This window comes from Dermacentor albipictus, chromosome 6 (assembly GCF_038994185.2).
Source record: "Dermacentor albipictus isolate Rhodes 1998 colony chromosome 6, USDA_Dalb.pri_finalv2, whole genome shotgun sequence".
In the NCBI taxonomy this organism is placed as follows: Eukaryota; Metazoa; Arthropoda; class Arachnida; order Ixodida; family Ixodidae; genus Dermacentor; species Dermacentor albipictus.
Genome location: NC_091826.1, coordinates 55,006,129 through 55,032,160, shown reverse-complemented (window position 1 = coordinate 55,032,160; position 26,032 = coordinate 55,006,129). Strand labels below are relative to the sequence as shown.

Below are 26,032 nucleotides of genomic sequence, written 5' to 3'. Positions count from 1 at the left end.
ATTGTGATAATTTGCCGTGATTATATATAAAACTATTATTTGTGTTAAAAATACTTTTTATAGCAACAAGCAATTGCAATGTGGCTTCCGGACTTTTAGGACATACATATGTCTAGTCGTTTACCTCAAACACGTGTTGTTGCTGGCTGCTGCGCTCTTGCCGTGGCTGGCGACGTTCAGTCGGCAGAAACTTCATTCATTACCAACAGCAGAGCTTAAGCATACGTAAACATTAAATTTTGTGCTCAGCAATCCGTGCCTCGGCAGTGAAGTGTTCAACCCAGCCGCGCTCACTCTTCTGCTGTGAGCATCGCCGATTTCAAGTCGTCAGCATGGCTAAAGCGAAGAGGATCGGGGCTAAGAAAACAAGCTCCTTCAATAAGGGAACGCACAGTTTAAACCCAGGTAACGCCTCAAACGACCCCTTGTCTCCAGATGTTCATAAAGTATAGTGAGTTGTGTGGTTTCGCTTTGATATGTAAGCTCTTGACAAGATCCGGCTCACCTGTGAGCTGTCGCCGATGGCCAGAGTGAAGATGACAGTTAATGTTTCGACGTGTTCGATGTCTTTGCAGACCGACCAAAGAAAAGCAATGACAGTACAATGCGAGACAAGTCGACGATCAAGCGTCTGCTCATGTACAAGAACTCAAGACCGTACAGGTATCACGATAATCATTCACTGGTCTATGCGTGTTCGAAACTCAAATGCAGCATATGTTGATCACGATGACCGCGGACTGGGACACTATGCCCGATTCCAAATACTCAGTGCCATCACAGGTCAACTGCGCTGGCAGGTAGACGCAGATGCAAGTTGTGACATAACCGCAGCATCGCACATATTTAGCAATTCTGTCAAGAGCTAGCTGGTACGTCATCGTGGGAATAGCGCTACTCCTTAAACACAAGACAAAAAATGTGAACTAAAATTGCAGATCTGTCTAAAAGAGCTGGAAGCCTGCACACGTGTTTTTGTTGTCATAACTACACATGCCGAGAGAGGGAGAGAGAGAAAAATGAGAAACCACTGCAAGTTTGTCACACATTAGCTCTTGAACAAGTTCTCTTAGGTGGTTTTGGTCAAGTTCCACGTAAACTCTCAGTTATTTCTAGTGTAAACCATAACAAGGAACCCGAAACGGGTGAATTTATCTCTTTGAAAAGTTATGTAATGTCTTGTGATGCGGGATCTGAGTGGCACAATGGCGTATTTTGCATTAAACTATGTGCCTGTCTTTTCTACTGCCTGTCTTTATACTTTTCTACTGACCGCTCATTCTTAGGTCCGTTTAACATTATCTCTGTTCTGTGTATGAAGAGCATTTCAATTGTGCAGCGGTATTTCACTGTCCAGCTCTGCTTTCTTATTCACAGCAGTGACCTGCTGAAAAATTTATGTTTCAAAGAAACTTTGTGGGCAGCTTATTTTGTTTCTGCCATGTGCAATTCTGCATTCATGTCCTAAACTTTGCTGCTTGCAATCTGTTTTGAAAAGCAGGAAAGCTCTTGAGGGTGTGACGGCAACTGTAGATCTATGAATGAACTGCTTGTGTGACACGAAGCAGCATTAGCATAGTTTTAAATGCAATTTCGTGGCTTTTCTATGTTCGGCTGGCAGAGGTGCAGAACACACGTTTGCACCATGCATTAAAATAAAAAAAAAACGCCCGACATTTTTGCAGTGGCATCTTTGTTGTAATGCTGCCACACCAAAATAATATAATTTACAAATATAATAATGTTTGGGTTTGACCATTAAGAAGAAAATTCTCAGAAAGAAAAATCAGGCGATGGCATGAAGGATCTTTGTAAGTGCTCAATGCATTGTGCATATTGAAACTGGTTGTCTTTAGTTTTGATTCAGCTGTTCTTTCACAACACTGCTCTTCGTGGTGTCTTTTTGTTGCCTAAAGTGGGGTTATAGTATCTCCAACAGTTTGTTAGCATCAATTCCGTTCAGCCTATCGTTAACCGCCCTATCTTTTACTCACAGAAAATTGTGTCCTGCTTCTTCATGCCTGTGGCAATGATTTGTGTTGCAAGGGCATATAGGTGCTAAGCAGTAAACAGGACAATAATAGATATGCATTCTGCATTAGCACTTGTGTGATAGCGCTTGTGCATGTCATGCTGTATTGTTTACTGCTTCATGTGACAGCCTGCTCCTCACTTTCCCTTTCCTGTTAATTGTATGTGTTCAAAACAAATAATAATGTGACATTCCCTTGCTACAAAAGTAATGAAATACCAACTTCCCCAATCTGCCACCCTTGTAACCTATGGGGAGTATCAAATGCAATGTTTTGGAAAACTCGTCAAACCATACTACACACCTGTCATGGTGGCTTAGTGGCTACAGCATTGTGCTGCCAAGCACAAGGTCGTGGTATCAAATTCTGGCCATGACGGCTACATTTTGATGGGTGCAAAATGCAAAAAGTCCCATGTACCTTGCATTGGGCGCACGTTAAAGAACCCCTGTAGGTCAAAATTAATATGAAGTGCCCCTGCTCCCATGTGTTGAGGTTTTGGCTTGTAAAACCCAAGAATTTAATTTTAAGCCACAGGTTTATATCATGCAAACGTGATAAAGAGAGCTGGTTTTCCAAACTGCTCTCAAGCAGTCTGGGTGTTCATTAAGATATGCGTGTTGGATGTGAGGGTCACAAATGTTATGGGCAGCACATATACTCTGCACCAGTTAATGATCAAGTTTTAGTGCTCAATGCACATTCATTGTATCAAGAACAGAGACAGGAGTAAACGTGGTACTTGCAGTTTGGGTAAGAGATTAAAAGTGTAGCATTCGTGCATCCACATAAGGTATCAGATTTGCTACCAACATGGTGCAAGCGTACCGACTTCCCACTCTTCCTTTGGGTTCTGATTGCACGACTGTGTTTGTGCACTGATTCTTCCGCAATGCCTGCAGCTTGACCATGTGTACGCCCATTGTTGAAAATTTCAGGTCAACGTTTCACGTGTCACTGTGCAGGGTTTGAAATTGATGCTTACTCTTCGATTCACTTCTAGCTTGACGCTAACGATGAAAATACTGATGCTGTATCAGCAAATTACCCCTTCTGCAATACCAAAAATCTACTGCTACCTTTAAGGGAAGCTTGATGAACTAGAAAAGGCATAAAAACGAAGCACTGGTAAATACACTGCCTTGACATTCCTGCACAAGCTCACCGTGATGCCACGGATTTTGATTTCATGCAAGTTTTTATAGGTAAAGCTCCGTGACGCGACACCAACGTAACAGCGCTGGGATCCGGCATGAAATTGAAAAAAAAAATAGTTCATTTATTTTCTCTTCTAATAATCAACCTCATACTGCAAAATTAACAAAAACACAGTTTTGAAAGAATGCTGCCAGTCTAAATTGATTTAGTGTTTATCTTTGTGAGCCACAGGCATGAACCCAATGTGACTTTTGTTTCCGACACCAACATGCACTACTTGATGTTGAGTAGCATAGGCAAAAGCCACAGAAGACTTGAATACTGTTTGCAGTCTTGAACAGAAAGCTTGAACGCTGTTTACAGCTCAGGTAGCTTAATGTGCAAATAACAGGTGGCCACAAGAACCTCTGTATTCAAACTCACATTTACGCAATGCAAAACATGGTAGCACCAGTGCCATGCTTGCAGAAATTCTACACGTGTCACTTAGATCGGGATGGCCAACCACACCAGTGTACAAAACCCTACTGTAGCTAAGGTTGCGCTATGCAAGTTCAGTTGGGCCAATTTGTAGCCATTCATCATTTCTGCTTAGTTTTGCAGTGTCCGCTTGGCTAGTTGCCATCTCGTGTAATCTGCTCAACTCCAAAACACCAAGGAGGAGAGCAGCAAGTTGGGCTAGTTGGTGGAAGTTCATCTTGTAATAAGGGGGTACTGCATGCGTCCTGTCCACTTTTACTTCTGTTGTCTGTCTGTTTATGGCACAGTACCCTTATTACTTGTGGAGGCCCCTGCGTCTGAAAAGATTATGGCATGTACAGCCATAAATTTGTTGTGACTGTGACATTTTTGAATGCATTTCAACACTTTGTGCTCTATACATGCTGTGTGAACCGATTTAGTATTCAGATCAGCATAACTAGAGCATATCATCAAATTAATTGCTTGACATGACAGATTAGGTAGAGCTATACGAGTAAAAACTTACTCCTGAGGCCTTTGCGTGAAAAGTGTATTCTAATGTGTCATAAAATGCTAATTTGGCGTTCCCTTTAACAGTGAACCGTACTGTACATGCTCTTTGCTCACAAGGACGCCACTTATGCAAGGCCATGAGTGTAGCTAGAGTTGTCTGTTGTCACGGCTCGCCGCAGGGACCGCAAGGGCAAGATAGTGAAAGCCGCACCGTACCAGTCATGGGTGACATCCGGCACGGTGGCCCGAGTGGCACCGAATCCCAAGTGGTTTGGCAACACCCGCACCGTCAGCCAGGGGGCGCTGCAGCAGTTCCAGGAGGAACTGGGACAGGCCATGCGCGACCCCTACCAGGTGGTGATGCGCCAGAGCAAGCTGCCGGTTAGCCTGCTCAACGAGAAGGCCAAGGTATCTAGCTAAGTCGCTCACCTTTTCTCTTGACCACCATAACCTAATTTGTGATTTTTAAACAGCTTAGTACAGTGAAATCCTGGTAATTTGAAATCTCTTAATTTGGATTGATGGATCATTCGAACTGCTCGGTTTGGCCCAGTGGAGTCGCATGTCCTTGAATACGCAGAAACTTCAACGAAGTTCAACTCCGAAAACTGCGCAATAGTTATTTTGAGCAAAAGTTCCTGCTCCCATGGGTGGCCTTTCAGACAAACCTGAGCCAAAGGCCAAAGTCTTATGCAATGCTGGGCACCGTAACGATGCACACTGTGAAATTGAGCATTTCAGCTTTTGCGTATTATGCGATACATTAGTTCCACAATGCATGCACTGCCTCTGTGTGAAACCAAGATAGCTCAGTGGCCACAAAGTGGACCCAGTTGGGCACAAAAAGCAGTACTATTTTTGTTTGGTACATCACCAGTCTCCAGTGCCTCCTCTAAAGTGAAAGTAGCAAAGCCTCGTTGGTCCAAAAGCCTTGTTGGTCAACAAAAACCACAGCACAAGCCAAGCTGCTAAGTTGCAAAGGCTGCATTTGCAGTTTATTGTGCAAGCTTCACACGTTCAGGTTTGCTTCCTTATGTCTTAAATTGTGACAATTGTGGCGTCAAATGATGCAAGAGAGCAGGGATTAAGTCAGGGAAGTGCCTGACAATGACTGTTGTGAAGTCAACCTCTTCTTGCAAGGGATGGAGATTTAGTCCATGCACTGATCATACTTTTGTCTGCCTGCAGCACCATCACAGTGGTCAAAATATGAACTGACCAGGTTACGTGCAAGCATACGTGCATGCAGCAATGAGTTTACCAGCGTTTCTGGCTGCTACTGGAACAAACACGCTTGCAAATTCGATATGTTGGACTTCCATGTATTCAGACATTCAGGTAGTTTCCATCTAGTTTGAATTATTGATCAGCAGCTGTATCGCATGCTGCACCGCACACATTGGAGAGCACAATATTTTCAGAGGACCTCTCTGTAGCTCAAACGCCACTTCATTCGAATATGACTTTCTCGTCCCGTTGAAGTTGAATTAATGAGGTTTCACCAGTAGAAATAGGCATTTCAGGATCAAACTCATGAAGCACACCACTCTTCATGGTAGCTCAGTGGCTATGGCATCCTGCAGCTGAACCTGAGGTCTTAGTTTTGCTTCCCTGCCACAGTGGTCACATTCCAATGGGACGAAATGCAAAAACACTTGTCTACTTAGACTTGCGTCCACATTCAATAAACCCAGCTGGTAGTGATGTAGTGGTGGTCCACCACTACATCATCTCCCATGCCTGTTTGTTGATTCATTATGTCAAACCTCTTAATTTGATTTTCTTTGATTTAAACTTGTTTTAACCAATTTCAGTACCTACTTTTGTAATTATAATGTTAAATATAGTGTGAACATATATGTTTGTTTTGTTTACTACTCATGTTCCTATGATTGCCGTAAGGATTCGTTGCCACTTAATAGCATTGGGATGACAGATTAGTGTCCCCTGTTTCATGCAGACTGGCACCATATAAGTCAGCCTTTACGTACATGTCGCATCTTTCCATGGCACATTGGGTACATGAGCTTTCTAATTTTGTACCTCAGCACTTTCAAAGCCTTTTCATGGCAGCCATCTCACTTCATAATAATTGTATAATTTTTTTACTTGTTACGAACCCATCACTGTGCATCAGAGCTTGGTTATGAAATAGGCAAGTACTTGTGTACAGGTCCGCAAAGAGCATTATAGTGCTGCTATTGTCGAATATGCATAGCCAACTGGCCATGAGCTGGCATTGCTGTTCACAGCCAAGCAGATACATAAATATGGCAAGGGAAGCAAATTATGCACACCATTTCAAATTGTGCAACAGAGTCTTGTTTTCACTTCACCTTAGCTTGTGTCCCCTGTCCCTGTTGGTGATCCTACAGAAGGTGCAACTGTTAACTATGTACATCACATGATTGGCATCGCATGCGACATCATTTGTGTCATCACATGGTAACCGCTAACACTCTTTCCAAGGGAGTGTACTGCACTGAAGGAAACCAGGTGCCTGCTTTCAGGACGTGTCCATGTTTGGAAAAACATGAGTTCTCATTTATCCACACAATGGAGTTAATGTGCAGCTGCTGTCTAGCTACCTTCTCATGGCATGACGAGCCAATAGATGAAAAGTACACATGCCTCATTGCAGAGGCACAATGGTGCCACATTTAATTCCTCTGTAAGTTAGATGGACAGTTGTGTTTTTGAAGAGTAGTGCTGGCGATATGGAATTGTTTGTCATTGCCTTCCAAAAAATGGCACATACATAAAATGTGACCCACTGCAGAACGCCAGAGTGCACATCCTGGATACGGCGAGCTACGAGACAACGTTTGGCCCCAAAGCGCAGCGCAAGAAGCCGCGTCTGTCAGCTGGAGACCTGTCGGTGAGTGTCTTTCACCTTTATGCACAACAGTGATTTAGTGGCTGCATATTGATGTGGGCGGAATGCAAAAACACTCATGTACTGAGCATTGGGTGGACATTGAAGAACCCATCGCAGTCAAAATTAATGCAACGCCTTCCACTATTTCATCTCTCCTAGTCACTGTCTTGTTTTGGGTCATTAAACTTCAATATTTTCCTTTTTTTTTCCGAATAATTTCTGCACTTTTATAAATGCACAAGTAGTGGGATAATAAGAGCAACACTGCTGTTGACTGGATGAGGACTACACTCTTTCTGTTATGCCGAGGCAAGAAAACGAAGTTGTCTGCTGCAGTGCAGCATAATGACTGCAATGGAAAAGTGTGTGCCACCGATTTCATTGGAGTTGATCAAGTGGTCACTGCCACACTTCAATCACACAGCAAAATTTGTGCCTTCAGCTTTTCGTTTGAATTTGCTTGAGGTAGAGCATTCTTACTAGGGCACTGACAGCTCCAACAGGTAGTTCCGTTCTCCTGAACGATAGTGCAGAAAGGGCTTAAAATTTGTTTGTTTCTTGATATGCCTTCATGATTGTAGCTCGTTTAGCTAAAATGACCATTGCAGAACTTCTGCCTCAAATGTACTATTACAAAGGATAAGTTGACCTGACTCCCCAGGAACTGGTCCAAGCAGCTGACACCTCTCAAGCGCACCACTCAGAGACCAAGAAGGAGACACCGGAAGATGAGCTCAAGCCTTCTGTTCGTCAAGAAATAATGACTAAAGGCCAGTCTAAGCGCATCTGGAATGAGCTGTACAAGGTGAGCACGTCTCATAAGAAAACTTTGTCATTGAATAATAGCACAAAAGACTAACAAGGATGTAGACAGGATGAAGACGTTTTGACAAACATTGACTAAAACTCGCCTGTCAGGTAGCATACTAGAAAAACCATGAAGGTTTCTGGTTATTGACCAAGTCAACAGTTGCAGTTCTGAACCTCTTACCGGTTGCTTGTTCGCAAGAAGTTCCTTGTTTGTGTTCGAAGCATACGTTAACTTCCGACTTCTTAAACGACCAGGAGCCTCTGTGTTTCTTTAAAAGGAGTCCTGGATCGCCCCTCGGGCTTGGTGAGAAAACACATTCTACAGATAGCGTGCATAGCTGTGAACGTCTCAGCCAAATTTTTCAGTCATGCATGATGTGTAGAGTTCACAAGCGGAATGCAAAGTTACCTTTACCTCATACACTCTATTTTCAAACAGAGGATTCTCCTCACCCATTTAGAAGCTTACGGTGACTCGCATGTTGTCACATGACAGATTCCCATAGATGGCTGCTATTGGCCAATAGCTGACATCAGTCAAGAAGGGTGTTTGCGTCAGTATGCTTCTTCCTAACGTTACTGTGTATTAATTTCGCCATAAATTGACCTTGAGGTGGGGTCGCTACTGGCAGCTCCAGCCGCTCCTGTACAAAATGGGCAAGAACCTGACACCTGGCAACATGGGATTCTTCAGCGAGCTGTTATGCGTGCTACCAATGTATGCATACCCTTGAAAACAGGCTGTGCACAGACGCTACAATGTTACAAACCGCAAATTGGAGGACCAGAACAGTGAGCAGAAATTGCACCAATGCCTTGATCAGACAGTCGCACAGTTGTACTAAACAAATGCTATTTCATGCTAATTTGCACGGAAATAAACACAGCATTGAAGCCAAGTAACGTAACGGCGTGGGCAGGGTCCCACCATCGACAGTGCCTTGGTCTGTAGGAATGGAGGATGTTGAGGGAGAATCAGAAAGGTAAACATTGCACTCGTAGCATGCGTGCTGGTAATAGGTCCTGTTACAAAAAAAATTTCTATGGTATGTTCCTGGAAAGCACCACTTTTACTACAATGGGTTTTGAGGCTGCTAAAACAGGGTGCTCTTGGCCCTGGTGTCCTTGTTTGCATTTTGCGCTGTTCACTTTACCAACATGAAACATGAACTAGCTTAATCAGCCACCCTGCTAACTCACAAAGAAGCCTGCCTTTACATCTCATGCTGGCCTTAGGGACCATTTGGCTTTGATGCTATCATTGTAGAATGTGCTTCAGGGCAATATCTGCTATTACACAGTCCTGTCGGAAGCTGTAAGAGATGCCTACGAGCACATGTGTATCGGTTTTGGCTTTTAATGAGTTGACAGCTCCTAATGACAAAGCACATTGCACCCGGCATTCGAAAATAGTCTTTTGTTTCCTCGTAAACACTTGCGCATGTCTTTAATGTTATACAAAGAGGTTGGAAATGGACACCTATAAATGTTGTAGAGAAATTGAGCGTGGCATCAGAGACAAAGTCGGTCTTTATCAAAGACGATGACTTGGCGGGTAGAACCCTTAATCGGTTTTGACACCCATCTTGTTTTTATGTACTGTTGACTGGCTTGTAAATAGCTTGTAAACGCCTTTTTTAGACAATTTCATCATTGTTTCCCTCCTGTCATAGTATGCAGCACAGACTAACACCAATCTTCAGAGTCGCGAATATCTGCGCTATAAGCGGGATCACAACATAACAAGAATATAACAATTTTGAAAACCTGCGCACGTGCTAAATATATAGACCAAGCAGCCATGTGTATCTGACAACTTAAGCATGTGGCCAGGATGATTGCATTATCTTAAATTTGCGAACTTTGATAGCTTTAATGCCTGAGAACCTGAATTTACAGGCAGTCTGTGCTGACCCAAGTAATCGAAAACTGCACCGTAGCACTCACCATCACTCAGGCCGAGCAAAACGTTCCCCGCACCGACCCAACCTGAATCATCACTGGCTTGCAAGACTTATATGATTGTACATATTCACAGGGCATCATGTATACAACATTACACACACTGAATCCTAAGGGCAGTCATGCCTACCCAACAGACTTTCCACCTGGTCAGGGCACCTGGTCGCGTACGTATCTCTCCCTGGAAATGACTGCTCATGCAGCTTCCCAATAACTCACTCGCAAGGCGCCGGAGGAAGAGCTGTCTAACTCGTGAACACACAATTCGAACCCCTCGAGTTTCCTGCATAGGCAGAACTGGCTCAGGTAACCACCCCCACATCCGTCCTTATCGAGAGAGGACATGGTTAGTGTAAGGCAATTACAGCCTGACACCTTCCTCGATCTTCGCTTCCTACGTGTCCTTCACCCCATATCCTATATCTCCCACTGCCCGGGCTGTGGGGGCACCCCTACTTTATTTCACATAACAATGGAGTGCTAACACCCGTCAGCTGGACAGAGACCTCGCACCAAACCCATCCTAACCCTGAATAGCTGGGAGGTTGAGCTACAAAACGAAAACCCATAGGGTCAGCAGGCTCTGTTCCGGCCTGACGTGCTGGCGCTAAAGTTTCTGCTTGAAATTCAAAAAATGCAAAGTTTGACCTTTAGTTTCTCTCCTAGTAATTAGCCTCCTACCATAAATTTAATGAGAATAGAGTTTTCAGGAAATAGTCTTTGCTCTAAACTGGTTTAGTGTTTGTCATTAGTCGCAACAGTGCCCTTCAAGTCGCCACCACCTCTACGACAGGTGATCGACTCGTCGGACGTGGTGATACAAGTGCTGGACGTGCGGGACCCACAGGGCACTCGCAGCCCTTTCATTGAGCGCTTCATGCGCAAGGAGAAGCCCCACAAGCACCTGGTGTTTGTGCTCAACAAGTGCGACCTGGTGCCCACCTGGGTGACCCAGCGCTGGGTGGCCCTGCTGTCAGCCGAGTACCCCACCATGGCATTCCACGCTAGCATCACGAACCCTTTTGGCAAGGGGGCCCTCATCAACCTGCTCAGGCAGTTCTCCAAGGTACATTTCCCCGTTCCGTGTTCTCTTCTGCCGCTTTCCTCGTTTTGATTAGTGTTTCTGTTGCACGCGTGCAAGTACAGTCGCGCCTCTTTATATAACAGAGTTGCATCTGACACCACAATACAGTACGCTTCCATTTATTCGAATCCGGTTAATGAGATTTTTAGATTATTTTGATTGCGACCCAAGGTTCCGGCACAGCGCCCGTACATTTCCGTGGGACCGAACTTTCATTATTTCAATCCTGAACTTAGCACAGCAAGCTGGACAAGCTGGTGACTGAGCATATTCCTAGGGGTGGGCAGCACAACCTAGACAAAGGACAAAAGGAAGCGCACGATACGAGCGCAGTTGTTAGTACTGCGCTCGCATCGTACGCTTCCTTTTGTCCTTTGTCCAGATCATGCTGCCCACCGCAGGAATATGTCCTGAAATTAGCCTTCACAGGATAATTCAAACTTAACTGGTTTGCGTGTATGCATTTGACCCTAATACTGATCCCAATGGGGAAGGTAAATGTTGCTTTAATAGTGGCAAGGTCTTTGTCTTAGCAGTGCCTAAACGACTGAGAATGCCGATTTACAGCCTACCTTCGGCTGATTTTCAACAGAAAGCAACATATACAATGAATGATTAGTGTTCATACGTGATTTTGTTATGCGCCTTTTTTTTTTTTCCTGAGTGGTCTGAAATGCCCTGCGCGTTACAATTGCATACGAAACCGAAATCACATTTGTGGTGTTAGCAATGGCCTACCATCAAAGCAAGCGTCATCATCATTGTCACCACAGGCTGGTCGCTCATTCAAAACATGAGTTGCTTAACATGCTAAGGCAGCGCAGCCGAGTTGCACCAGATGTTTTTAACACTCTGGAGACTTGGATGCTTTGCGAGAAAAACTGATGAAGTGTTTAGTGTAGGCATAGGTCATCGCCTTGTTTGTCATGGTCGCGGAATCCTTCAAGAAATTTAAAACGTCAAATGCTGTGGACCACACTGCGTTTGTATGTTGGTCATGTCGTAGTCTGTATATACAGCAACAAAAACTGTTTCATATTGACAAAAGTGGCCATTAAGTGTAAGTGAACCTCCATTCTCTGAAAGTTAACTCTGAAGGTTTTCTTTTGTTTATGATTGCCAGATTCAGATGCATGCATTTTCTTTTCTTTCGTAATACTATATGATGCACATTAGATTTGAGTGGACATTGTTTTGTACTATGAACCCACAAAAACTAAGTGCACGTTTGATTAGAAGGCAGGTTAGAATTCGGCAAATATGTACTGCCAAATGAAACAGTGGTGTATTTTTATGTATTTTGTGGCTCTTTTAAGTCTGCCCACTGGACAATTAAATCATTTTTACCAGTCCCATCAAGATGAAGTTGACGGAAATCGACTGCATGGCATTTCATTTCGAAAGTCTTTACATGTTAAATTTTAATGAAAGCCTCCGTATCTGTAGCAGTGTTTGCCTTACATTTTACTTCTTCACCTACCTTGTCTTTTTACCCAGCTGCACACAGACAAGAGGCAAATCAGTGTGGGCTTCATCGGCTACCCCAACGTTGGCAAGTCGTCAGTCATCAACGCGTTGCGGTCGAAAAAGGTCTGCAACGTGGCGCCCATTGCTGGGGAGACCAAGGCAAGTTTTGTGAGAACAGATATCCCGGTTGTTAGCCCTCACTTCCTGGTGGAGTTTTCTCAATAACACATTCTTTAAAACTTTAAACAATTAATCTATTGTGGATATTGGCTGCAAATAGATGAAATTCAGTATCGTGAATATAGCTGAAATATCTGTTACAAGTAGATCCACTGGTTACTACTGAGTTAGCGGCCTTCTGATGCAAGGAGGAACACACTAATAGCGCTGACACAGAGCAACCTGTCAAACTTCACATCTGGCCTGTTAGTGTACCTCTTAGATTAGCTTTGTTTTGCATTGTGCTCAGTTCTAAAGTGGCTTATGGCATTGTTTACGGCTAACAGATGTTTACGTTTACATTCAGCACCATGTTCAAGGTTCTTCTGTTTAGCTAGCCACCACACTCAAAAGTACAGTAAAACCTTGTTAAACCGTACCCACTTAAACAGTAGTTTCGTTTTAAAAGTAGTTAAGTCAGATCCCCGACTCAACGGCCATTGAACATGATGTGTTTTGTATCCACATAAACCGTACCAGCTTATTGCGTCTGTATCAGTTAACACATAGTGCTTTCACTTTTCATCGCGCAAACGCAGCGGTGCATTCGTTAACCAACTCAACCCTATCTCTTCAAATTTCTTTATTTCGTCACTGCTATCTAATCCATTGCTGCCTTCACCTGTGTTTTGCTTTCTTTGCCACCCATTTTGGTGCTGTAATAAATCACCGATTACCTGCTCTGTGCATTACATAACACACCCATCGCTACTTCCTCTTTATCTCAACTAGAGTATCAGTTACTCCCTTTTACCATCCACACTGCCATCTTCAGCTCCTTTAATGTTACACCAGGGTTCTCCCCAGGATGGGGGTGATGGAAGTGCCACCCACCGCTCCAGTTGACCGATGAAATTTCCCATTCCTTCTTATTTTTCCCAATCCTTGGCTGTTCTTTTATCAAGTGCGGAAATATTTTTTTTTAAATGACATCAGTTGTGAAATATCATACCTTTCTAGTGCGCTGTCTACAAAAAGTGGCCAGAAAAGCAACCAGCGGGAGTTGTCATCGCACCGTGACTAGTACAGCGCGACTTTCCATTGACACAATGCCATCATTTTGGAACCATCGCCATTGTAAAGAGGAGAGATCTGAGCTTCAGATAGCTACAGCACCATATTTCGCCATGCTGAAATAACAGCAAAAGAAGCTAATGAAATTTTAAAAACTAGCATTGTGATTCATTACTGCTGCCATGTGGACAGAGGAAGTGCACCTATTGGCTACAGACCCAGATTTGAAACGCCGACTCGTGTTTTATGCATATTTTGTCAGCGGTGAGCTGTGCATTTTGGCGATTGCAGCAGGATGCATTGCTGACCTAAGTGAGTTTGGCTAAAGTGTCCCAAAATGTAACATTGGCAAATCTACAAATCTACAAATGGCGAAATGATGGTCATTTTAAAAAGAGAGAGAGAGTTGCATATGCAAAGCCCCCCCCTCAATTGCAATATGTCCACCCTCAAAAATTTCTAGGGAGAACCTTGTGTTACACCTATCATTTATCACAGCATCACTTGCCAAGTATGTTCCCACGACATGCTTGTATTTACATCCTTGCAATTAAATGATGACAAAGCACGTTTTGTTCTGCGCAACCAGGTTACATTACTTTTGCTGTGCTTCTTCACAGGTGTGGCAGTACATCACACTGATGCGCAAGATCTACCTTATCGACTGCCCTGGTGTTGTCTACCCATCAGGTGACACAGACACGGAAATTGTCCTGAAGGGAGTGGTAAGTACCCGGTTATGTTCGTTCATGGAAGCATGTACATTGCAGCGACAGCTGTCACGGTGTATCAGCAACTGTGCTTGCTTTTTCATGTAGGCTGCTGCAGTAGTCAAACCTTTCACAACGAATTCTGTTTCAACGCAACATCCACTACGATGGAGGGTTCTCTATTCATCACCAGCAAATCATAGAAATTAGTACAGAACAAGCCTGTAGCAGCAGACAAATTTAATTTGCCCATTCCACCTCAGGGAAGCCTTCATAAGGTAAAACTAAATTTTCGATGCTGGCTATATTCCTGCTAAATGTTGTAATGAACAAGCCCCTCACCAGAGCTTCACAAACAATGAATCACACACAAACGACGCACTAACGAAGTTACTAGAAATTGAATATCCAGTCCCTCGGCCAAGAACAATACACCTGGGGCTCTATTTCATGATTTTTTTTATCCGCTCATGCAAGTCGTACAACAGTTCTCACTTTTGAGAGATTGATTGATTTACTTGATGCAATAGACTTCTGTTAATTCGACTCTGGTTGATTAAATTTTTCAGTTAATTCAATCCCAACCAAGGGTCCTGGCTGGCACCCATACATTTCTGTGGGCCCAAATATTCGTTATTTCCATCATGAAATTGGTCTGTGCTAGATAATTCGAACTTAACTGGTCAGCACGCATGCACCCGATCTCACTGGTGACCGCAGCGGTGACTCCAATCGCGGCATCCGTTTTGCCAGCGCTTAGGGTACAGCAAATGCGTCAAATGCATGCCATCTCTCACAAAAAATGCATATTTCAGGCCTGCTGAGGAATATTTTCAAGCGAGAATGGTAGCTGACAATGAATTATAACAGTATTTACCCGAAATGGTGGGTTGCAGTTTTGATTATTTGAGTCGTCTGGCAATGTAATTATCATGATGTAGTCGGCCAGTTTAACATTAGCATATGGGTTGCAGTAGAAACGTATTTCACTCCACTTGCTAAGCGTTCCTTGAGCACCCATCACCTCGCATGCCTTAGTTGTTAAACCACTAAAATTGCTTGCTATTTCCACCATTCGGTGCAAGTTACACATGTACATACCAGTGCAAAGTACGAGAAGAATAAAAGGCGCAGTGCATTGTCGCCGCTCTTTTCCTAGCGATAGTTGTGGTGATTTACAGTTCGCTGCTTTATTTCAACTGGACGCTAGCGCCGCTTTAGCATCATACAGTTGAACCCACTTATAACGATCCCAGATATGCCGATCTATCGGCTATAGCGACCACATGTCATAGCATTTACAATTTTCCAACCCTGCCTATTGAAACTGTGTCTAGATGTAACGACATTTTTAATAGCGCCACACTAGTGCAGAGTTATCTGTGCAGCGCTGCGTGCACTACATTATGCGTGCTATTTGAACAGTTTGGACGAATTTGAACCCGTGGCTGCTCAAACATTGCTATTGATGTTCACGCAGCTGAGTCGGTGTGAATGTGGCACGACGTGCCGCTGCCATGCAAAGTTGCAAAGAGTTGGCAGTCACTGTTCGTCAACGCTTCGTTTGCATTGTTGCGGATAACAGTTCATGACGGTGTTCTGCCTTTCAAACTTTGTACTCATTCGTCCAAAGTGACATAAAAGAAATGTAACTTTGCAGCTGTCGGCTCGCATGGTGCTCATGCTGCAGCCTTAACAGCAAGACCTTTGCGAAATGCCGGCATGCCGCTGTAGTTTTCACTTGCAGCCAACTAGAATGCTTCACTATTGTATGCAGAATCCAATCATGTCCCACTGAAAGCAAAATATACCACAAGCTTTTGGAGAGAAAATGGCAGCGAGTGCAGTCGTAGTATGAAAATGGCAGGTGACCAGAACCAGCCAAGTGCTGTTTCGAATGAGCCACAACGCCACATTTTATTCTTTAAACAACGTTTTTAACGGAAACTTGCAGTTAGATGTGAAAAAGTCCCAGGAACAGAAATCAACATACTGAAAATCCAGTTTTCGGACCAAAATGGCGTCCAATTGTAACTGTAACTGACGACGCCAGCTACAGGGTCGTTAAATTTTGTGTGTATTGAAGGGCAAGTCCACACATAACGAACTACTGATGCAGCGAGCACTTTTCGTGGAACTATGGAGTTTGTTATGAGTGGATACGACTATACGTATTTCACTTCTCGTCGTCAGTTCCTACCGTATTTCTTTTTTTTTTCTTTAACCCGCCACCACATATAACCTGCACCCCCAATTACAGCAACCCGGGAAAAGGAATTTGTGGCTTATAACTGCATACAACAACTTTCAAACCTTTGCAAAAACAGTTTCCATTCACAAATTCACAACTTGTCCACATCGTATCTTTGGCCAGTGGCTCTGTTCCCCCGCCGCCCGGCAGCAATGCTAATAAAGCTGGATTCATACGACAGACATGATTGCAGACGAATCAGTCATGTGACACGTGACGTGAATCGAATCACTTCACCGCTAGCATTCACGTGACAGAGGATGACAGTGAGGACGAAGCAGCCCGCACAACGTGACTGAGCCGTAAATCCGAACGGTGATTTGGCTCTCCACCGTATCATTAAGTGTTTCGTGCAAACCGAAAGAGTGCCACGGGAACGGGTGACGTGTTAGTTTGCTGGCGCTGCGTCCTCATTCGCTAACTAGTACAAAATGGCGACCCATATAGGGGAGAAGAATGTGCAAACATGAAGGAGTGGAGAAGGGTGCTTAAACAGGCAGCGGTGGGGAGAGGGTGGGGTTCCCTAGGAGATAACGAAACTTTGAATGACAGATAACCTAGCCTTAACATGTAACTTTGCGGCAGTGTGCACCGCACTGCTGTGAAGCCACACCTCAAGGCAAAATTCACACGTAACTCGCACCCCGACTTTACTGTTAAATTTTTAAAATTTTAGGTGCAGGTTTATAGTATGTGCAAAAGTCTGGTAATTTGTCTACTTGTAAGCAGCGTCCCAACACACCTGAAGTTCAGAATTTCTGGAGACATTAAAGAAAGAATGGCAGTGCGTCTCACAGTAGCAACTGAGCCATACTTTTGCCGCGTGAAATCATTCGAAAAATGAATTAAGGAGGTGCTGAAAAAATATCCCCAACGTCTGAAGTTGTCGTGCTGTCTTGAAGGTCGGAAGCACCTTTTGGTATCATTAATGGGTCAGTTAGACCTATCGCAGACGTTGTAGTGCATCTTTTGAGCATTTATTTGGCCACACCGCACATGATAGTGGTAGAAAAACCTCTGTGTGCTCTCTCCATACTCTCAGGTCCGTGTTGAGAATGTGGAGGACCCCCAAGACCACATCCCAGCAGTCCTGGACCGTGTTAGGCCTGAGTACATTGTCAAGACGTACAAGATAGAATCTTGGGAAAGCCCAGAGGACTTCCTCGAAAAGCTGGGCCGGCGGTCTGGCAAGCTGCTCAAGGTATAGATGTCCTGATACTCTTTTGGCATTAGCAGTGCGGATACTGGCACTGGGCTTCTTTAAAAACGAACGCAGGAGGATGGCATCTTGTAGCGGAAACAGCACAAAAGACGAGGACTGAGACGCACACAACATAAGTTCTTGTGTTGTGTTTGCCTCAGGCCTTGTTTCTTGTGCTGTTTTCACCATAAGATGCAGTACCAATGAGCCCTATGTCGCATCCTTGTTCAGAATGCCATAGTTTGACTACAGTTGCTGTAGCATTGAAGCGTCACTTTCATGTTGGAAAAGAGTTGGCACAGCGTTGCAGCGATTTCAGTTGGCATTTATTAATGTCGTAGCCTTTTTACAAGGTGTCCTACCTAACATGGGTCACACTACAAAAAAAAAAACATATGAGGTACAAGGATGGGGCCAACTGTGTTCTGTTTGCAGTAGCCTTCCCCAAAGTAGGGCATTTTACCTTTCATCTCTTGTGTTTAATTAGCTTATTACCCAGAATGTAATTAGCCAAATGAAAAATTTCTAATCTAATGGTGTATGTCTGAATGCCAACTTCTTCTATGCGTCTGAAAATGTCGTATTCAATGATTTCCAGGTCACCGCACTTTTGTTTAGTTATTTTATCTGCACCCCAGTTTGCGAATGGCGACTGCAAACAGAATGCCATTTTGGGCCCATCCTCACATCTCCCACCCTGATTTTTTTTAGAACTTGTTCTATGTTAGCTGGGACACCCTGTATGCTGCCCATCTGTCAGGGCAGTCGGCAGCTGTGGCAGTGTGAAAGGAGAGACGATAATTGCAAGCTTGCACCAATAAGCTTCATTCTTTATAGCGCTATAGTTTCATTATTGTATCTTTTTTTATCCCTGTGACAGCAGTACAATATTTCCAAACTTGGTTTGCTCGTTAAGCCGATGGCTGCCGGTATTGTATCCTCCTCCTCAGCTTGGCCCTGGCCATAGGAATGAAGCTAAACAAAGATTTTTCCAACACTACCGTTATGATTCAAACTCATGTCTCTGCACCAGTGTCCATTTGGAAGCTGAATGCACTAACCACTGCGCTATAGCACAGCTTTGGTACTTGGTAATATATGCAGAAATCTAGTTGCCTGCCACATAGCCTTTGAGAGCAGGGATGTCTGTGCATGTATCTTGGAGGGTACAATAGGCAATACACTGTAGCAGACGAATACAAAGTTGTGCTCATTGCGTAGGAGTGGCTGTTCTCGAGAGGATGGAGGTCTCTGCTGTAAATAAGTGCAGAGCCAGCAGAATTGCTGAAGTCTGCTGACATATTTTTTTTCTCCTGTTAGTTCAATTGTCCTCTGTTCTGCTAGAGTTAAGCTTATAGGCCTGCCTTTTCCACCGCAACAAAGACAGAGAAATGCTTTTTACGGTGCACTGTCCGGCCTGTCGTTCAAATGTACTTTCGTGTTGTGGTGAAGCCATCTATTTGTTTGCTCACGAGTCTTCACTGTTTCAGGGTGGGGAACCTGACATCTCTACAGTGGCCAAGATGGTTTTGAACGACTGGCAGCGGGGAAAACTACCTTATTTTGTCAAGCCACCTGGTGGAGAGGTAGGGAACTATTCTGTGGTCAATAAACATTTGGCAGCCAATGGATTCCTTTTAAAAAGGTGTACATATAGCAATATCTTGTGGCAGCAGGCTGGTGGACTATCTAGGCATGCTGCCGTCACGGCTGGTGGCGTTGATGCGAAGCGTTCTGAACCCACACTTATGTTACATGCAGCTTTTGTTTTCTTTGCCATTGCCTGCCATATCGGCTCGGTTGCTATGGTGATCTGCTGCTGAGCACGATGTGGCAGGTTTGACTTCGAGCTGTAGCAGCCACATTCCAACGGAAGCAGAGTGCAAAAGCGCCTGTTTACTTAAATTTAGGCTCATCTTAAGGAACCCTAGGTGGTTGAAACTAATATGGAACCCTCTATGCGGTGTTTCCAAGCATGTTGCTTTGGGGCATTGAACACCATGCTTTGAGGCAGTCAACATCATGCTTCGAATTTGAATTTTGGAGGCATATGGAAGCTAAGCAGCAGTGTTGGCAGCACAGCAGTCCAAAACCGAGAGGCACCCCGACGCATATTTTGTGCCTTGTGCCTGATATCTGCTGGCTGATGACAGGTTTCATTCCGAAATTATATTCGCCAACTGATTAATTCGAACTCGACAAGGACCGCCCAAACAATTTCAGATAATCAGGAGTCCGAAAGAATGGATTTGCCTGAGGTTAAGTGTCTTTATTCCACAGGTGGCCAGAAAAACGTCTCCATGCATTGTTGCATACACATACCCATGCTACCTGTTCAGTCTGCATTTCGACTATTGGCATGCTAAAGCTTCAGATAGTTGAAATTACGATCAATGCATGTACCAATTATTCATACCATCAACTTCAACTTGCATTGGCAACTTAATACATAAAAGGGAAAAAAGGTTTCCTTTGTGCTTGTCGCAAAGTCTAAGCTATATAACAGCGCGTTGTAAGAAGTCCAAAATTTCAGACGTCCTTACTACATCACACCTATGGGGTGAATGGCGGTGGTGCCAAGCTATCCAAATTATTGGTGTCGGAATAATTGGTCGGCGACTGTACATGCGCATTATTGCCACCTTTTGCTTAAAGTCTCGAGCAGTGAGATTGAGCAGTTGAAACGCAATAATGTGTGCTTTACACCTATCACTCAGAGGAATGTGATGCGTTGTGTGGGGTTGATGGATGTCATGGAAGCATAGCCAAGGCAGACTACACCACTTGAGGTTCTCTGTTTCCTAAAATCTCCGCACGAGCTAACACGTTTCCATTTTGCCTCAGTGAAAAAGGGCCACTGCACCCGAAAAATGATGCCTCTGATCTTATGCTCAAACCCCCCCCCCCTATTCCTCAATTGCAAATCCTGCATACCATGCAAAATTTGAATTCAAATGTGTCATGTGGTTCTATTGAATCTTAATTGGGAACTTGTATTCAGACAGCTGTGAGTGCATTTGCTTGTCAGTGCTTATAAAAAAAACGCTCATCCTCGCAGGAGTCCGCCGGAACCCAGGAGAATGCGGAGCCCTCTGGCGACATCGCCATAGCTGCCAAGGTGCGCCAGGACCTGGATGAAATCCGTGTGGGGCCGCGGTTTGTGGCTGAAGACCTGCAGGCGCCAGGAGCACCTGCAAAGTCTGAAGCAAAGGAGAAGGCGCCCTCTGAAGAGGCAACTGTCGAAGTCGAGAAGTCGGCAGCAGAGGCGGGTGACGTGCAGAGTTCCAAACAGGAGCGGGAAGCGCTCCCTGGTGGCCCTTTTGTGGAATCTGAATCTTCCGGGGATAGTTGTCGAGATGAACCGAAAGCAGATGCCTCAGAAGGTTCGCCAGCTTCTCCAAAGTCGAAGAATGAAGTGAAGGTTCAAAGCACTACTGCAGAAGCAGTTGTGGGCGGTACACCTGCTGAAACGGAGGCACTTCCAACTGCTGAGAATGAGGCTAAAGAATCAAATAACAACCAAAGTGTTCCTAAAGAAGGAGACACACAGACTGCCAGTGCGAAGGAGTCCAACTTATCACCAGGTGACGCTGTAGGCATTCCCACCAGCCGATCGCCAGCCAAAAAGCGGAAGAAATCTGGTGCAGAATCGCAGCACGTGGAACTCTGCGACCTCATTGGTAGGAAGATGGCCCAGAGTCCGTGGGCCAAGTTCCTGCCAACAAAGAAACCAAAAACCGAGAATGATTCCCCGAGTGACAACAAAACTCCGGTGGCCCCGGAACCTGTGACATTCGAAGTGGAAGACTTTTCTGACGAGGATGAAAAAGAGGAGACAGCATCTTCCTTGGTAAGTGCATTTGTGAGGACCTTGTTTGTAAATAAGGTGAAAACTTTTTTAAGAACAGCGGTTCTCATTCGTAAACATGTCATTCTGGTTTTCGTAGAGATAACATGGACAGAAACACCAGGTTTTGGAACGTGCTTGGAAAAGGCATGCTGTGCAAGTGATAGGAATCTACATTAGGTTTACATAGTTCCACCTCTTCTCATCATTCATGCATGCAGAAGGCAGTGCTTGAAAAGATGCACGAATAGAAACAAATAGAACAGTTTTTCTCTTTTTTAAAGGACGTCGTCATTTTTAAGCACATAACACACCTGACCGCATGCATAGTCATATATTTAGGCTATCTTTCTGGTGGCCCATACAGCCATCGATTGCTAAGCTTCATTACAGCTACATTACATGTACTATTTATCGAATCCCATCCCATCACTGATGACACGTCATGTTCTCTATGCCATTAGGTCATGTTTGGCCCTTTTAGCAATATTTGCCACTCACCATGACGAGCATGTTCATGGAGCCAACACTGTGTTTGCTGTTCCTATTTTCTGAACAGGTGACCAGTAGTGGCACATTTGTTGTGAGCTCTTTGGCCAAGCGGAGAAAAACTGTACAAGAAGACGACAGTGCACCTGCTAGACGGCTTACAGGCAAAGAGGTATGTGGATGTCGAGCTGGTGATCAGTGCTACCTGGGAACATAACAGTGCTTTTATCGAGCAGTATTGACGTGAGCATGCAGGTTTAGTGTCTGTGTTACCTTTGTCACACTCCTTACACTGTTACCAATACGCTCTTTTATGCCCTAAGGTGGTAACTCAAGTCTATATTCTCATATTGTACATTTGAGAAGCAGAGTTCATTGCACTATTGAATTGTGTTAAAAGTAGGGGTGTTCAAATACCAAATAGTAGATTTCGAATTGAACACCGAATTGAATCAAGAAAGAAACAGACAAATATCAAATCAATTATCAGAAAATTTATCACAAAGTTTAATGCTTACAAATTTGTACAAGAAAATGCAGCAAAGTTGTATTGTGCTGGATATCTTACGAGATATTCATTTTAACAGTGGCCCTTGTTTTATGGCAGTCTCTTATTGCATAGAAAGTTTAATTGTTGCGTCGCTCCTGCATTCCCATGGTGCAAAACTGTAATTGAGACTCAGCCTGTCAGGCATGCACATTTGGTCAGTATAACGCTAGGAGAAATGTAATCAAACAGTGGACGCTGGTGCCAGCCCTGACAATGAGGTTCAACTTTGCAAGTTGTGTGTTAGGTTTTGCTATCATTAAAACGTGCAGAGCTGAAGTGCACGCTGACTTCTGTAGAGCCCTTTAAAGGTATTTCCCCTTCAGTTTGCCAAGAGAAATCCTTTAATGCAGCCCTCCAGTAGACTCTAGACAAAGTTCCTCGTTCATGAGACTAGGTGAAGTGTGTGCGGTTACCGCATTACTGGAGCATTCATGCCCATCACTCTTTCTTGCCCAATTAGCCTATGAACATGCCCTGCTCAAACCGATCAGTAGTTGATTTAACATTTAGTGTCATGATAGCGCACGTCTTAAAGCAGTAGAGACCGTTGATAATAAAAAACCAAAGCAGAATTTGGACAGACATTGCAGAGACCTCTAGAAGACAGAAGCAGGATGGCAGACTAAAATGCATTCTGCCTGTTATTGTGCTGATTGCTGTTGTTGTTAGTGTCATTTATGCTCCTACCTGGTTAACTCAAACTCTGGGGGGACAGGAAAAAAACTTGAATAAAATGAGTTTGCACTAAAGAGAGCTCGTTTGCACGTAGTGCTCTATAATGCGCATGGTTCTCCGAGCAGTACCATATCACCAAGTGCTAGCGGCGGTCTTACCATGCATTTTTAGAACCTCTATCTTTGAAGTTACGGATCACAGAATAAGTGGGGCTAATTTAAGCTGGGGATGCAAAGAAAATAATAAGTGCACTGGTGTGCATCTGTGGGCTATGGGTTAGTGATGTAAACTAGTATTTATATTTTAAGTATTGATAGCACTGTCAGTAGCGATAGTATGCTAGTTCACTAACGTTTGTTGTTAGCTGTGCTATCGATAACATTGCCGTTCCAGTGATACTACCAAAAGATGTGTGGTAACTATCAGTAGCACTAATGTGATGCTATTTTGAAACAACTTCTTTTGGCAAATGCAGCATACTATATTTCTGTCTGTTGTCAAAATTTAAAATATTGCTATAACCTATCCATTCTCAAAGGTAGCCAACATTACAGCAGGCCCTCAAAATAATTGTCTTCATTGTGTTGAAGTCTAAATGTGCAATTAATATTCATTCCAGCGAGGTTATATATATTTATAAAGGCTTTTTTTTTATGCTCTGGCTGAATAGTTACACATCTAACTTAATCATGTGTCAGCACAAGCATTCTAGTGGAGCATGTCAACTTGTTTTCTCCTTCAGGCTACACTTCCTCTCTGCAATTGTGTATATATACTAGCAACTGAGAACATGCCTTCTGCTTGTACTGACATTGCAGAAGCGCACAATTATACTGCATAGACACTTCAGAAAGTGGTGTAGTGATGCTTTGTTTGACCTTCAGAATTGTAACGGTTGGCTGTTTCTTGCCGGTCATTGCAACTACTGGTGAACCAAGTCATGTGACCTTGTACTATCAGCATGGCAAAGTGTGCCATCTGCTGTGATGGTGCGGAGGGGTATCCATCTTGCACTCTCAGTGACGTGCGTACTGCGAGAATGCATAGCGCATGGCTTGAGACACGCTGGAGAGTGATGTCAAAGTTATGCAAGAGTGATTACATGTGGTATGTTGCATAGTTTTGAACTATCAGTGTCCTTTGCCACTGCTGGTTCGACAGTGACTGAACTATCGATAGTATTGATAGTGCTGTCGCTAGTTTTTCATCACTACTACGTGTCGTAGCAACCCACGGCAGCTACCGCTATAGACGGTTGATCACCGCGTAGAATTGAATGGTAACATGGCAGTGCTAGGCCGCCCCCATTTCAATCGGAATTCGCTCTTGTTACTTGCTTTCTGTCCCGATGGTGAGAAATAAATGGTAAAATTATCCATCACTCAGCCTCACATCACACTGAGAACAGAGTGTTAGCGATGTTTGGTGTTATTGTTGATGCTGTTAGGCCTAAGATGCCATGTGGGCCGCAAGTGTCTTTTGATTTCTGCATATTTGGGGTGGTTCCACAACATTTAGAGCTGGTCATGTGTTGGTGATTTGGAATGCTCTAAAATTATTCACTGCATCATTAATTAGAGTATCTGCTGAAGCACGATACACGATGATGGTGTGTTGAAACGTATATCACACAGCACGTGACCATGGTTCCGAGGCAGCGCATGCGCTATGGGCCTCGTGTATCAAGGCAACGTATAGTGTCATGCAAAGCATAAATGCTCAATCTCCACGGTGCGCCACATTAAAGCTGCTAGCAGTGCATCAGACCTTGGCATCTGGCTTGCGTTTTGCCCTAAAGGTGGCCTTTGGGAGCAAGAAATGTTGTTCGAAGTTACCATTGTCCAGTTTTTAGAGTTCAATGTCACGGGAGGAGCTTATGTTTCTATTAGAATTTTCCAATTCTTTTTTCTTTTATTCAAACACATTCAACTGTGCTGGGACATACCAACCAATTCGATTTATCCCTCATCTCGAATTCAGTGATTTAAAATATGCACTTTGCTCCACTTCTGCATATATATATATATATATATATATGCATATATATATATAGTTCAAGGAATAGAAGCACATAGAAAGAATAACGGTACTTTACTGACGTTACGGCCACAAGACTGGCCTTCATTGGAGACCGGCCTCTCCAACGAACGCGTCTTGCAGCCAAAACATCAGTAAGGTCCTGTTATTTTTCCATATGTGCGTCTGTTCTTTGAACTACTTCTGTGTCAGATCCTGGGATTCTGTGCTTCACTGATATATATATATATATATATATATATATATATATATATATATATATATATATATATATATATATATATCGCTTTTTTTCTCTTATCACAAAAACGCCTGTGTGATGTTCGGCGTAGTATAATTCAATGTAGAATGTTTCAAGTTATTAAAAAAAATGAAATAACACCTTCTACGTCTAGATATGCTATATGCCAAGCATCACAAAACGGATACGAGGTAACTTTTTAATCGTGCAATGTGGCACTTGGTCTCTCTCATTCTTGCAGAAGAGGAGAAAAATGGAGGCTAAGAAGGTACGGAAGGTGGGCCACCACTTCTACGACTACGCCAACGTGAAGAACCGGGACAGGACCAAGGCACGCAAGAACCGAGAAAACCAGAAGCTTCTGTCTCGGAGAAAAATAAAGGCAGTGTGATAATTGTGCGATCTATTTTGGCTCAAATCTTTGTAGCTTT

The 26,032-nt window shown here is 43.8% G+C and overlaps 1 protein-coding gene across 1 annotated transcript; it reads left to right on the top strand.

Moving 5' to 3' along the window:
* The first annotated feature begins 101 nt into the window (after nt 1-101).
* Nucleotides 102-26,000, top strand: Ns2 (nucleostemin 2). The gene is made up of 13 exons (XM_065439543.1): nt 102-405; nt 576-663; nt 4,346-4,574; nt 6,946-7,044; nt 7,706-7,849; nt 10,610-10,882; nt 12,398-12,526; nt 14,221-14,325; nt 17,604-17,762; nt 19,253-19,348; nt 20,821-21,612; nt 22,169-22,270; nt 25,843-26,000. Exons 1-13 carry the CDS (start codon nt 333-335, stop codon nt 25,990-25,992), a joined length of 2,439 nt encoding a protein of 812 aa, XP_065295615.1. The 5' UTR covers nt 102-332; the 3' UTR covers nt 25,993-26,000.
* The last annotated feature ends 32 nt before the right edge of the window (nt 26,001-26,032 follow it).

Excerpts from the sequence above, each read along its gene's own strand:
- Ns2 (XM_065439543.1), top strand. The coding sequence starts at position 333 with ATGGCTAAAGCGAAGAGGATCGGGGCTAAGAAAACAAGCTCCTTCAAT. Across the intron at positions 406-575 it reads AACGCACAGTTTAAACCCAG|ACCGACCAAAGAAAAGCAAT; the intron begins GTAACGCCTCAA and ends ATGTCTTTGCAG. Across the intron at positions 664-4,345 it reads AAGAACTCAAGACCGTACAG|GGACCGCAAGGGCAAGATAG; the intron begins GTATCACGATAA and ends GGCTCGCCGCAG.